At 38.0% G+C, this 14,633-nt stretch overlaps 1 protein-coding gene across 1 annotated transcript; it reads left to right on the top strand.

Moving 5' to 3' along the window:
- Positions 1–552: 552 nt before the first annotated feature.
- Positions 553–7,391, top strand: LOC116697584 (ephrin-B2a). The gene is made up of 5 exons (XM_032528929.1): positions 553–914; positions 1,771–2,054; positions 3,204–3,296; positions 5,619–5,735; positions 6,493–7,391. Exons 1-5 carry the CDS (start codon positions 808–810, stop codon positions 6,891–6,893), a joined length of 1,002 nt encoding a protein of 333 aa, XP_032384820.1. The 5' UTR covers positions 553–807; the 3' UTR covers positions 6,894–7,391.
- The last annotated feature ends 7,242 nt before the right edge of the window (positions 7,392–14,633 follow it).

The following is a 14,633-nucleotide window of genomic DNA, read 5'->3' as shown; positions in this document are numbered from 1 at the left end:
TGTTTATTTAAATGTCAGCTGACTTTATGATCAATATCCAAACGTGTTGCAGGTCAACTCATGCAGCTTGAAACAATATGTAAAAAAACACATATGTAAAACATATATTATTTAAAGCCACTTTGATGACATTATCATGGGAAAAATAATTTGTCAAACAAGTTTCCAGATTCACAAAACCTCATAGCCTACTGTACACAAATCACAGTTTTCCCCACTAAACATTCCCTTATAGCTACCATAAGCAGTCAGTCAAGTTATTTGTATTTTAAAAAAATCATTTAATTGCCACTTTAATTCAGACAAAAACTGTTTAACATAAATCGTTGTGAAAATAGGGAAAACAAGTTTTTAATAGATTTCTGTTCATTATGATTTAACTGCAAAACGTGTTGAGAGGTTAAAATTAACCTCTACCATTTCCACGAAAGAAATACCGCGTTTGGATGGATCTGGATGTATTAATATCTCAGTATCTTAAATGTAAAGGAAAACTGTTCTAACCAGCCCCGGTCTGCCCTACGCACGAGCCAGTGTATGGGCGGACCGGTCTGTCAGCTGATGAGTGAAATACTCCACACAGTCTCTGTCCTCAATACATGGATTTCGTCACACGAATGATTTTCTAGCCAATTACGCACAATGTGTAAAATCTCATGCCGGAGGAAGACTCGCAACTTCGTGGGATTTCACTCAGGAATGTGTCCTCTGCGCGCACTCGGAGACATGCAGAGGCAACACATTTTAGCCTGGTTCCACTCTGTTTTATGATACCGAGCCGCGGTGGACCTGCGATTTATTCCTGTGATGGGGAGAATCCCATGGAGCTGCGGTGCCGTGATCCTGCTGGCCATCATCAGCTCATGTCGTGCTGTCACCCTGGAGTCCGTCCACTGGAGCAGCTCCAATGCAAAGTAAGAGAGACGCTGGAACTTTCTGCTGCTGCTTTGGCCTGGGTAGTGTGACCTAATTGATCAAGTTAATCACACGAGATCGGACCATTTTACTGCAAGAAACCGTTTTGATACAGGCACATGAGTGGCTGTGGAGCAAAAACAATTAGTCCATTCATTACAGAATGTTTCCATAATCGATTCTTCGTTTTAATTCATTTATAAATGGCAAACATTTTCTGGTGCCAGCTTCTCAAATGTGAGGGTTTACATCAATGCAAATTGAATAGGGCTGCAACTAACAATTCTTTTCACTATCCATTAATGTTCTAATTATGTTCTCAATTAATCGATTAATGTTACAATGTCAGTACATTTCCTAAATTGCAATATGTTGTCTTCAAATTACCTATTTTGGACAAAACCCGAATACATTTCAGTTTACTGTCACACAGGACAAAAAAAAGCAACACAGCCTCACGACTTAGAAGCTGAGATTCTTTGAATTTTTGCTTTAAAAAAAAAAATCACAAATGATTAGTCAATTATCAAGAGCTGCAGACTCATTTTCTGTCAATTAAGTAATCAACTAATCACCTAAGCGTTCCAGCTTTAGGATGCAACCTCTTTGCGTTTTGGCCTGCTCCTAAAACCAAAGACGTCACCTTGGCCTGTTTTTGCATTTCTCCTGTATATTTTTCATTCCAGGAGGTTTTACAGTAGATCCACAAAATGTTGTTGCAAACGTCACACGCTTCTGTTGGTTAAACGTTTTGTGTTTGTTTAGGATTGATCTTAAAACAAGGAACATGTCAATGATGCTTCACTCTGCGTCGTGTTTCACTTCATCTTTTTAACATTCTTGTCTCACACACAGATTTAGTCCAGGTCTGGGTCTGGTCCTGTATCCTCAGATCGGGGACAAGATGGACATTGTGTGTCCCCGGGCAGATGCTTCCTCGGGGGAAAAGGAGGAGTTTTACCGAGTGTATCTGGTGTCCAGGAGTCAGATGGAGAGCTGCACCATCGACAAGACAGACACGCCCCTGCTGAACTGTGACAAGCCTCACCAGGACGTAAAGTTCACGTTCAAGTTCCAGGAGTTCAGCCCCAACCTGTGGGGTCTGGAGTTCCTCAAGGGGAGGGACTATTACATCACATGTGAGTCATTGTGTGTCACTCAACAGCTAATGCTCCGCTCAGGCATGATATTTGAGTCACTCGTGTTAAGCTGCTGGTTTCCACAGGTGGATTTGAATCAATGCAAGCAACTGTTTCTTTTTCCTCATAGGAGAAGAGGAAGCAATCATTCTTGGCACCCTCTCAATTTGTCAGTTTGTGTGAGAATCAACAAAACGTGGCCTCGTTATTGGGCCGCTGTCGGTTAAACCAGCATCTTAGTGGCAAGTGATGCATGAGATAGAGAGCAAGTCTGACCATGTAGCCTCATCCACCTCGCCACGCTCTGACAGCACACTTCGCTTTGGCAGGCCAGTGTGATTCCAAGGGCTTACATGCCCCAAATCACACAAGGCTTTTACAGCATCAGGCAGATTTGATGGGAGCTTTCATGGCAACGTGGCTTGTAGACTGTGAGATGTTGTTATCTGACCTAAATGCTGCTAACAAGTCAATGGGTGTGTGTGTGTGTCTGTGTGTGTGTGTGTGTGTGCGTGTGTGTGAGAGAGAGAGACGGGGTGAACAAGAGTTCTTAGTGTGTGTGTTTGTGTATGAATATACTTAGTAGCCTTCATTGCTGTGTTAGTTCAGGTAAAAAATGTATTTATTAATATTGTCCACGACCCATTTTGCATCTAGAGAAACAACTAGTTAGTTTGGCCACTATTTTGACAATGTATAAATAATTTAAGTCATTAAATGTGGAAAAATGCTTAGCATTCTCTGGTTCCAGCTTCTTAGAATAAATATTTGCAGCTTTTGATTTTCTTATGTAATAACAAACAAATAAATATCTTTTGAATTTGGACTGTTGATCAGACAAAACAAGCAATATTAAAACGTCTCTTTGGGCTCTAAGTTGATATTTTATACACCAAACAATGAACTCATTATTGGTGCAGTGATGTTTTTACATGTGTGATTAGCTATATACTGTATGTAACATCACAGTGTGTCTGCATTCTCTTGCCAATGTGATGCAAACTTTTAGAAAAATTATTTTGGCTGCTGACTTTACCGTCTGCAAGAAAGTCGTAATGGAACTACGCATTACCTGATGATTGATTCATGAAGATTGCATTAAACAATGCTTAACAATAGTTGTCTCCTCTCACTCTCTCTGCGTGTCAGCCACCTCTGCAGGCTCTCCACAGGGTCTGGACAATACTAACGGAGGGGTGTGTAGAACCAATGCCATGAAGCTGGTGCTGAGAGTCGGCCAAAGTGAGTATTGTATGTGTGCGCCAGAATGTGTGTAAAGCTGAGTGTGTGAATAAAAGAGAGACAAAAATATCTGAAAAACATTGTTAAAGGAACAATAACAATTTTCTCACTCTGGTTATTATGTGTGCAATGCAATACTGTCACCGCCTCTCTGGAGTTATTAAGTGGTCAGATAATCATGATCATCTATTCCTTCTCTTAAAAAGAGATTGTCATCATGAATTATCTCAAATCCTTAATTCAAACCGCTGGCAGCTTAAGGCCATCAGTATTATCCAGCATGCGATCATTCGGACTAGCTGTGGCAGTCAATAATCTTTTCTTTCCCTGTATTAACATCTGAACAGCCAAGTGTCTGTTTTTAAAACCGTTTTGTGCTTTTATCACATACATTAAAATTTAATAAAGCAGATTTTGAACACATTCACTGCCATTGCTTTAAATGTCCTAAAGATAAATCACTCTGCAATGCAACATCTACACAGAAACATATTGCTTTTCGATTTCTTTAATTTTCACTAGGACTTCTTTTGACATTTTACAAACTAGGACCTTTCATCACTTTTTTTCGACATACTAAACACACTGTATTATTGTGATGTAATTTGTCATTTTATTAGGCAAGTAATCCTATATATGAAGAAACAAGCATTTATAGTTGCATTTTGCTGTTTTACTGGGCTGCACAGAATCAGATAGATAGATTAAACACATGCTGTGTGTTGCTTAAAACCTTACAAGCCAAGTCTGTTAAAGCCCCAAAATGTACTTTTTGACCTCAGAAATGCAAAGTATTATTCATATAAATTATTCATGAATCAGATGTTGAAAAATAAGCATTTTGTGTGTTTCTCACATGATCTTAAGTGAAAATATGAGGCTGTTTTCATGCTGTGTTTACAAACTGCTCCTGATGTAAACAAACCTTTTAACAGCAACAGGAAACATGAATAACTCAGATTTAGCTGTAATCTTATGTTAATCTCTAAAAAAATTTAATCAAATTTCTCCAGTTTCCAGTCTTTTATTTAGATTTTCTGTTGTCACAACCCTTCTCTTTTGATTTGGATTTACTGATTATGCATTTTAAAACTGAAAATCTAATCCTGTAGTTATTTTAAACATTCATGTTAAATGTGGTGTGAGTCACAGTGAATTAACCCCGATGGTGAATGACATACGGAAATGTTAATTACTGTATGTGTGTTGTCCTCATAAATCCATGAATTAAATTAAATGAGTAATAAATGAAAAGATCCTGAATGAAATCTTCAGAGAAAGAAACTCAATTTTTTATTTCATCTGTGGTTCCCTTAGGGGCCAAAGTGTGTGTGTCTACTATTCTTGTCTTGGTTGTATTTGTTTGGGAAACTGCTCAGTGTCATTTGCACACATTAGAAAATGTGAACCAATGGTGTCAAATGAATTTTTCAGATATTCTGTGATTTGTGAAATGTTGTTTGTGCTTTTTTTTAGCCGGCATATTTTAATTCAAACTGACATCTTACTCCACTTAAAAAAAGGGACTCCGCCATTTTAGCATTGCACTTCCATAAAGCTGAGAGACTTGTGAGAGACTTAAAAATAATGGTGTAAGAAGTATATGGATACTAGAAATCGAGCAATGCGAAAATACTCCATTACAAGTTAAAGTCCTGCATGTTATACCCTACTTTAGTAAAAGTACAGAAGTACTGCCTGCAAAATGCAGACATTAGATTGCTAATACTGATTGCTAATGTGTAATCAGCATTCTACTGTTGTAGCTGTTTGGGTTGCTACTTTATGTAGTTTGTTTATTCCTATGGTTACCGACCTATAGGGGTACTACGAGACAAGAGGTTGTGTGACATTTATTCATTATTCATTGTTTAGATTTCCTTCCTGTTTCTGATTCCCAACATTTCCCAAGATTCCTTTTGGGAAAACCCCAGAGAAGAATTTGAATTGGCTGCATTCAGTTATGAATGTGTGGGCAGGGAAAGTGAAAGCGTTTCGTTTTGTCCTGTCAAGAAAGACATGAGAGTCCCTGTTGTGACTCAGAACCCAACTTTTTGTGGTCCTTATAGGTTAGAATAGGTTAGAAAATGGGGTTTCTCTTTTTCTGTGATGCGTTTTGATCTGAATGACTGTCGGTGCAAAATAATCTTTAAAAAACCCGCTTGCTTTGATTCTGACACAAAAAACTAATTCAACAGACATCATAATAGGAACATTTTGACATGACATAACCCCCACACACCACCACACAGGGAAAATTAGGATATGTGAGACATGATGGTAATTGTTATGTGTTGTGATTTGTCTTGTTTTAATTTCCAGGCTCTTCAGATCCACCTTCAACCCTCCAGGAGTCCCCCACCAGATTCCCACCCAAACAACCAAAGCCCAAGTCCAAAGACCTCCCTGCGAAAGAACAGGATACAAAAAACAAAGCCGGTATGAAAAACAAAGCAAACATATTGCCCAGAGAATATGTACAGGTGTACATAAAGTTTTTTGTATTTACAATTTTCCTAAACTGGAGGGCAAGAATAATACATTAAACACAGTTTTAAAGTGATGTACTTGGGGTAAATGGGCACAAACACGCAGAGACAAGTATAGTTGTATAGTTTAGGTGGATTTCTTGAAATTCTAGTTCACAATTGTTACTGCTTTGTTACTGCTTATTTCAAAGGCATCTGTATGAATCTGCATATATGGGGAAAAAAAGGAAAGAAAGAACTTTTTTTATAAATTGTACCCATGCTGATATACTAGAGACAAACCATTCACCATGTTTAAGATCTAAGTAAGTTTTTAGTATAGATTTTTTATGTACATAGGTGTGTTCACACTGGAAAAGTGACCAAATAAAGTAGGCCTACTTGCAAACCAGACAGCATGCAAACTAAACTAAACTAAACTAAACTAAACGAAATGCACTATTCTCCCACAATGCAATTCACAAAGGAAATAGGAGCTGCTCTTGAGAAGAAAAAAAAACATTTTGATGTCCACTGAATATGTGAAGTTGAATTAGCAGTGGCTTTCCAAATCTGCAGTTTGACAACCAAAATCACACCTACTGTTTCCTGTTTTTATAAAAAGGTAAAGTATGTTAATTTTGACGTATCTGCTAAAACACTATAGAATTAAACTTTCATTTCAGTTTCTCCACCATTTTTTCTGTCTCTCCTCTGTTTCATGACAGGCTCAGGCTCAAAAACAGGACAAACAAAGCCCAGTGGCGTTGGCGGTGGCGGTGACTCTAAGCCGGGACTGTTCATGTGGGTTGTCTGTGGCGGTGCGATCCTCCTTCTGGTCATCATAATTCTGCTGGTCATACTGTGGAGGCACCGTCCCCATCGCTGCGTCCCAGACAGACAGCAGTCGGCCTCCGTTTCCCTCAACACTTTGGCCGTGGCAAAGCGGGACAGCATCAGCAGCGACAACAATGCCTCGGACCGCAGTGATGTTGTCTTTCCTCTGCGACCCTCTGACAGCATGGTCTGCCGTCATTATGAACGTGTGAGCGGCGACTACGGGCCCCCTGTGTACATAGTTCAGGAGATATCACCCCAGAGTCCCACCAACATCTACTACAAAGTCTAATGCTAGCTGCTCTAATGCTTGTCTTTGGCTGATAATCCTAAACCAACACTTCCATTTCTTTAGTTTCCAGTGGGTGTGAAAGGTCACATACTGTAAGTGCTCATACATAGCCTGAGAGCTGTTGCACTGACACACGCTGTTGAACCATTATGTTGTCTTAATACTGCGGGTGGAACTTTATGTCTAATAATTGTGTTGTGTTTTCTGGAAGTGGGCAGCAAACACAAGTGGTGGGATGTAACTAAGTACATTTACTGGCAGCCTACTACTTACAATTTTGATTTACCATTACCATTTCATGACATTTTACTTCCACTCCACTATTGTGCTATTTACTCCACCACATTTATATGGCAACCACACTTTGCTGATTAAGATTTTTTCACACAGAACGAGTTTATAAAATATGTTGCAACAGTATGCAACAGTAAGTACTTAAAATAAGCTCCACCTCAACCAACTACAAAATGATCAATCCGAAAACATAATATAGAACAGCCTAACACTCAAAGGAGTACTCATACTTTACATACGGTACATTTTGCTAATAGTACTTTTTTACAATATGTATAAGGAGCTTTTAAAATACGATTCATTGCAAGAACTTAATATATCCCAACAGTATAAAAAAAATGATGATATGTCAGTTATTTGGTTAGTTTAAGTCAGTTAAAAGGAATCTGTTTGTTGAAGACATTTTTTATGAAAAAACTGTCGCACATTTCATGGTTTCAGCTTCTCCATTGTGATGATTTGCTGCTTTTTCTTTGTCTCAAATGACAGTAAACTGAAGCATTTTGACTATGGATGGGAAAACAAGACATTTGAAAACATCAATAAATCATTACTCAATTTTTTCATGTGTTTCACAAACCCAACAATTAAAGAATTGAGCAAGAAAATAACCAGTAAATCTTAGATTAGTTGCAGCCCTAAAGAATAGTTAAAAAGTAGCTCCACCTCAATATTAATGCATTTTTTCCTCTGCATTGAGTTCTTTTACTTTTGATACTTCAAGTACATTTTACTGATAATACTCACTGATGAACTTTTTACTTAGTAAAATTTTGAATCCACACATTTTTAATTTTAACTTTGTAATGGAGTATTGTTAAAGCGTGTACTTGGTACTTTTACTTGAGTAAGTGATGTAAATACTTCCTCCACCACAGGCAAATACTGGTTTGTTTATGTTTTTTTAATTTTTTTTTTTTTTTAAGAAAATGAATCTATTATTTGTCACTGCCAATGCTCATGGCCGCTTCATGTTTTATTTATTTATTTATTGATACATCTGGAAAAAAAGGATTGATGTTAAACTCCAACACATTTTTTACAACTGAATTGTAAAAAACAAAATGTAATTATGCTACTCAACATGGGAAATGTTTTGTAACTTGTGAAAGGTGTGAAAGTTTAAAAAAACGGGACAACAACTTGTCGTCTCATCATCCGTGTCTGTCTTCTCTTTCTGCTTTCCAAAACCAACAAGTGAGAGCAACAGTGATGGACACAGTCAACATGATGGGGAAATGAAAGTTTGAAAAAGAGTAGACTGCTGATAAATCACAGCTTTCCTTGTGGTTACACATAGTGTTAAGACCCTTGTGGTGCAATTCAGCAATTACAGCCACTGTCTTATATTTAAAGGACTTGTAGACATTTTTGTTGGTACATGTTTTAGCTGTGGCTGATATGAAACTAACTTTAAACTCAAAACTGTTTCTGAATAATTTTGGGTGGGTAGACGCTGCTCAGAGGAGCATGTCTCGTCCTTATTTAATGGTGCTCATGGGATAGTGACTGTCATTCTGCTGTGAACAGCACCATGGTGAGTTTTTTCTCCATGTTGTATAATGGACAAGAAATACAGTTTGATTCAGTTTGTGTGAAAGTGGAAGCTTCTGGGTTATATTTTGTAATCTCTACAAATATGAGTATTTACTGAACAGGTTTGTAGTCTTGTAGTGTGACACAAAAAGGCCTACAATTGTTTCTTTTGCAACTTCTTCACTCATGACAATATTAGCAGTGCCACCTGCCTGTATGCTATCTGTAAAAGTAATGAAAATGCTGAGTGTTTATATATATATATAAACACTCAGCATTTTAATTGTTTCACAGTGTCTCTTGTGGCTCTGTGCACGGCATCAATGGGTGAACATGTTTCACGCTTCTTCAGCCACATCATGCCGCACATTTTCAACCTGTCAGCTTCCATGAGCTTCCTCTCCATCAGGGACACTGTTGCCTCTGTACGCCAGACTGGAGGATCTTCAGGACATGTGCTCTGTGCATCAAACAAGGAAACTGCTCAGCTTTAATTAAACTGGTTCTATACAAAAAATAGAAGTAAACTGGCCTATTTTTATTTCTTGCGGGAGCACATTGTAGTGAACTATGGTTATATGTTCCACAACGTACTACTTTTCTCTTTGGCCTGTAGCCCAGTATATAAACTTATAACAAAGAGCTGCAGAAGACAGTGTGGATGGCCTCATTCTTAACCTGCAGCAAAATGCAATTTCCCCTCAGGCAAGTGAAGAATTTAAATATCCGAGGAAAGAATTGTGAATGTGTCAAAGATAACTTCATTACTATTTCTATAATTGACTTCCTTAATAGACCAAAGTGTATTTTTAATTTAAACCATTCTGGATGTTTTCAATTGGGAAGTACTATACCATTCTGACACTGAAATACAATTTTTGATCACTTTGTGCTACCTTTAAATGGCTCTTGTCTCGCTACATTATAAGAAAAACAATATAACACAAACAAGCTTCTGACTCTGAAGCACTTTAGTGTGTTTGTTGTCTGTGTGTGTGTGTGTGTGTGTGTGTGTGTGTGTGTTTGAGTGTGTGTTCCCACCCCCTTGGTTGAAGTGATCCTTGTGAGATGTTTTTGTCCTATGTGACGCTTTAGCTGAATGGGCCGGGCGAGGAGAGTTCAGTTGACCTCAGGGTCCTGTAGAGACAATAGTGGCCGGGCTTCTATAGGAAGAACAAAACAGAGACCCCCAGGCTCATGGCCCCTTGTTGTGGGAGGGGCTTGGATATGCTTGGCCATTTTGGAAAAAAAGGGGGCAAAAGTGTTGCTGCATCAGAGGGGATGTTTTGGATCTCAGGCTTAAATATGTTCTACAAGCTTGGTGTTTTAAGTTGCCCATGTTATCTGTGAAGTCTTATCTCTGCTCAGTTTTATTGTGCAGAAATAAAATGACTTCATGCCCTTGTTGCTGTTTTATCCATATGCATGACGGCTTTTCCTTTATCTTCATTTATCCCAAATAGTAAAAACTAAAATCACATGGAAATTGTCCAAAAATGCTTTTGCAACTGATACCTACATAAATATTTAACTACCTTTTGTGCAGAGAACACGGAGCTTTAGACTAATAAGGAGAGCTGTAAGCTTTTATCTGACCCCATGGGACGACTTGAAGTCTACATCATCCATGCATCCACCCACCCCCCACCTCACTTCCATCTGCCATCCTTTATGCTGTGGTCTGCTGGAGGGGGGGGGGGGGGGGGGGGGGGGGGGGGGGGGGCAGCTCGGACAGGGACAGGAGCAGACTCAATAGACTGATCAGGACAGCGTGCTCTGTCCTGGACTGTCCTCTGGACCCCATAAAGAAAGTGGGGGAGAGAAGGATGTTAGCTAAGCTGACATCCATCATGGACAACACCTCTCACCCCCTCCACGACACTGTGGGGTCCCTGAGCAGCTCGTTCAGCAGCAGACTGATACCCCCCCGGTGTAAGAAGGAGAGGTACTGCAGGTCCTTCATCCCGTCCGCTGTCAGACTCTACAACACCTGCACTACCTGATAATGTTGTAGTTTCTGTTCCTGTTTTTCATTTACTCCACACAACCTCTGTATATCTTTATTATCTGTATTTATATTTTTCCATTAGAAGTACTTACTTTTTCAATAGTATTTATGGTCACAGTTCAATATCATTCATATTATGGTTACTTATTTTTATTATATCATTTAATTACATATTCAATTTAATTTTAACGTCACTTACTTACTTACATTGCAATACTGTTTTTTGTACTATGGCAACCGCACTTTACAATACCTTTTAATGCCACTTCACATTCATTCAGTACTTTCTGCTCATTGTCTGTTTTTTTGCCTGTTGTTTGTGTGTTTACTTGTTAGTTTTTTTGCTTTTACTGTAGGAAACCATTGCTGCTGTAATAAGGAAATTTCCCCACTGTGGGATGAATGAAGTATTATCTAATCGAATATGCAGAGGAACTAGCCCCACCACTGGCTTTATGTGGATGGGTTGGGGGTCATGACTGGGCGCTCCCGCTCCCACTGTGTGCCCGGAGATGTGGGAGAAGATCAGATATTCTAGTATCAGGGTAAAAAGGTTTATATTTATTGGTAAGTTGGAGGTCTGAGCATTGAAGCTCAAATCCACCATTGTTGGAGTGGACTCACACCATGCCTGTCTGAGGACAACCAGGTGGTATTAACATCAGCGTGCAGAAAAGAACGATTTCACAGTTACGTAAATAATGGAAAATGTTATCGATCAGCAGCTGGTAACACTTCCATCTCCTCTCTGAAACTCAATTGGATGGTTAAAGCTGACTTTTTCTTTTTAACAACAGAAACTCCAGGGATGGGGAAGTTGTGGTTAGGGCTTCCTCTTACAGTTGAAAAGCAATCATGTCTTTACAGTATTTAGTTTGCTAGTTCCCTCTGCTGGCCAGCTACCATGCTGTGTCACAATCAAACAGTATATTTGTGATAATTCACAAAATTCAACACATGATACAAAAAAAAAAACGGCAGATTGTACGCTCTTTAAAAGATTAGAAGGTTTCAGCACATCTGCCTTGGAGCAACTCACACTAGCGAAGCTTCTCAAAACAACACACCACTAACAACAATGGGTTGTTGTTATTCCAATGCTTTGTATTGAGACATAAAAACCCCTGACTGCTTTTTATCAAACATCCGTTATACTCTAAACAACACAATGGTTGCCTTTAATGGGGGGACAGGTGGTAATGAATTTGGAAGGAATCATCCTGTTTCTTTGTTATCAAACTCCAATGAAAATGGACCGTGTGTACTTGAAAAAAAACACTTGTTTTTATCATTTATATAACTGTATTTACATACCATTGGAAGGATTTGTGTTACTTGTTGTGAAAGCTGCAGGGGGGCAGTGGTGGCGCCAGAGATTTGCTGGTGCTATGGGGCTAGTTACCACCGTTTCATTTCTACTGTGAGACCCCCAACACATTTGCAGTAACCCCTCCGCGTCAGTTACAATATAATTCTGTGTTAAACAAAAGGCGAGATATTCAGCTCAAGAGATACAGATGTAAGGTGCAAAATCCGGCTTATGTGAACACACCTCTGAATATGACATTTCACACAATTATACGGACAAGGCTTGCACAAAAGCAACAGACAGGTTTGTGCACATTTCAGCCCCAGATTCTGAAATCACACACTCATGATGCCAGTTACAAACAACTTTGCCTCACATTACCAGGATAGAAGGAAAAACAATGCTCTGGGTTGCATTTTTTTGTTGGGCAGCGCTTTAAGCTTGCAGAGACGGTGGATCTGCAAAATGGTTTTGGGAAGGAGCTTGTTTTGGTCCACACAATACAGTATTGGGAGCTATTTAAATTAGCTGGATACATGTAATTTACTCTTACCAGCAAGCCTGCCAATCGGTCCCAAAACGTCCCAGTTAGATAGAGTCTCCACCTATTGACTCCATATGCTTTGTTAATGTTAAGTTACCAAAACATTGTGACCAATGCCAAATTTCTTTGATGTGCTATGGGTATCCTAAACAGCCCCCCCAAGCCCCTCCCTGGCACTGCATATGCAGAGGACACTCATACCAGTAAAGGTTACAGTGGTGGAAGAAGTACTCAAAACCTTTACTTTGCTAAAAAGTACCAATACAAAAGTATTAAAAAAAATGAATATTGGATAATTTAACCTGTTTGAGCTTCAAACAATTGTTTAAATTAAACCATGTGGGAAGTTAAGATGGGAAATGTCTCTTTGGTGAAACTGCTAACAACTCATAGCATCTGAAACATGACAAGGTAAAAGATTTTGTAATGCATTTTATGAGCTTATTTTTTTTTTGTAAATCTTCCCTCTGAAATGTAGTGAAGTAGAGCTTTAAAGTAGTATGAAATGGGAACACTCAATTAAAGTACCTTAAAATTGTACTTAAGTTCAGTAGGCTACTTGAGAAAATCTTCTTAATCTCACTGGTACCACGTCCAACGGAGAATGGTGCAAACAAAAGGTGTGTGAGATATGCCAGTCAGTTCTACATTTCACTCATTTTAATTTAAAAGATAGTAACTTAAATCATGCCAACTGGTAAAATGATATTTACCATAATGAATAACTGTACTTTTTAAATCAAAGTGTAAACTCAAAATCCTGGCCATCTTCATTATAAACATACTAGAAAACACAGAACTTTGGGAGCTTATTTATTTAATAAAAAAGTCAATTTTACAGAATACAGCAAACATCTGAAACATATATTGGAGGCTTGTATTACATTAAAGAATATAAGCATATATATATATACATATATAAAAGATTTTCATTCCGTTTACAGATAGCATCAGGCAGCTTGCATGCTTTTTAGAGTTTTAAAAGTGTTTTAAAGTGTTTTAACAACTCTTTCATTTAAAATATTCACATTAATCTATTGTTAAAGTGCTCTTAGATGTTTTACTTTCAACTACATGCAGATAAAAGTGAGTCTGGGCTCTACATCCTGTCTGAGGGCCCTGAGTTTGTTGTAGTACTCGACTTCTTCTGTTGTGGTTTGATGGCTTTTGCCTTTTGGTTGTAATGTCTCCACAACATGCAGCTGTTTTGTTTTAAATCTCAGAAGAAAGAAAGCCAGGGCATATTGTGAGCCCGCTGTGGGCATGAAATGTTACAAATATTTTGGTTAATTTCAGTGGAATAAAATCCCCAAAAGGCAGCCATAATTGTAAACATTTTATAATCCTAATAAGTTTCTATTGGGTTTTAAATTGTTTGGGTTACTGTACGAGAAGTACTGCTATTTCTTGCCTTGTCTCTGAAGGCAAAATGCAAAAATATCACTAACAGACTAATGTTAAGTGTTTTACTAACTGAAAACAATTGTTGAAATACATTTTAAAAACTTTATCTTTCATTTTTCAATTATTTGCTGAGGTTATTACTATTACTATTATTATCATTATCATTACTATTTCAGTTAGAAATGTTGCTTTGAATCAGCTTTTTGGAGCTTAGCTACTTTTGTTTTTGTTTTTTGTTTTTTGTAAATTCTGTGGAAGTGTTACTCAATTAAATGTAAGATTATCCTAAAACAGATTATTCCAACACAAAAGTTATTGTTGTCTCAGTATCAATCAATTTCAAATTAGGCTATAGGCCTAACAGAAAACCTATTACAAGCTGGAGAATCAACTGTAATCTAACAACACTGCTATTTTAATTTGATGAACTAAATAAGGTTTGAACATTTAGTAAGCAAAGAAAATGTTGATTATCCCTGGGGAAAAAACACTTTTGATAGACCTGAATTTGTTTGTAGGTTGTGAACAATAGGATTACTGATCACAATCCATATACTCTGAGTTTATAATGAATAACTCCTTACTTTCTAACATGTATTTTTAATTATATTTGTTTAAGAAGTACACATCTATAGGCTACTTCAT

Source organism: Etheostoma spectabile, chromosome 1, assembly GCF_008692095.1.
Source record: "Etheostoma spectabile isolate EspeVRDwgs_2016 chromosome 1, UIUC_Espe_1.0, whole genome shotgun sequence".
Classification (NCBI taxonomy): domain Eukaryota; kingdom Metazoa; phylum Chordata; class Actinopteri; order Perciformes; family Percidae; genus Etheostoma; species Etheostoma spectabile.
Note: the sequence above shows the minus strand (reverse complement) of the source record. Positions and strands in the feature narration are given on the sequence as shown.

Coding starts and splice junctions, on each gene's coding strand:
- LOC116697584 (XM_032528929.1), top strand. CDS start 808: ATGGGGAGAATCCCATGGAGCTGCGGTGCCGTGATCCTGCTGGCCATC. Junction 915..1,770: donor TGGAGCAGCTCCAATGCAAA/GTAAGAGAGACG, acceptor TCTCACACACAG/ATTTAGTCCAGGTCTGGGTC. Junction 5,736..6,492: donor GGATACAAAAAACAAAGCCG/GTATGAAAAACA, acceptor GTTTCATGACAG/GCTCAGGCTCAAAAACAGGA.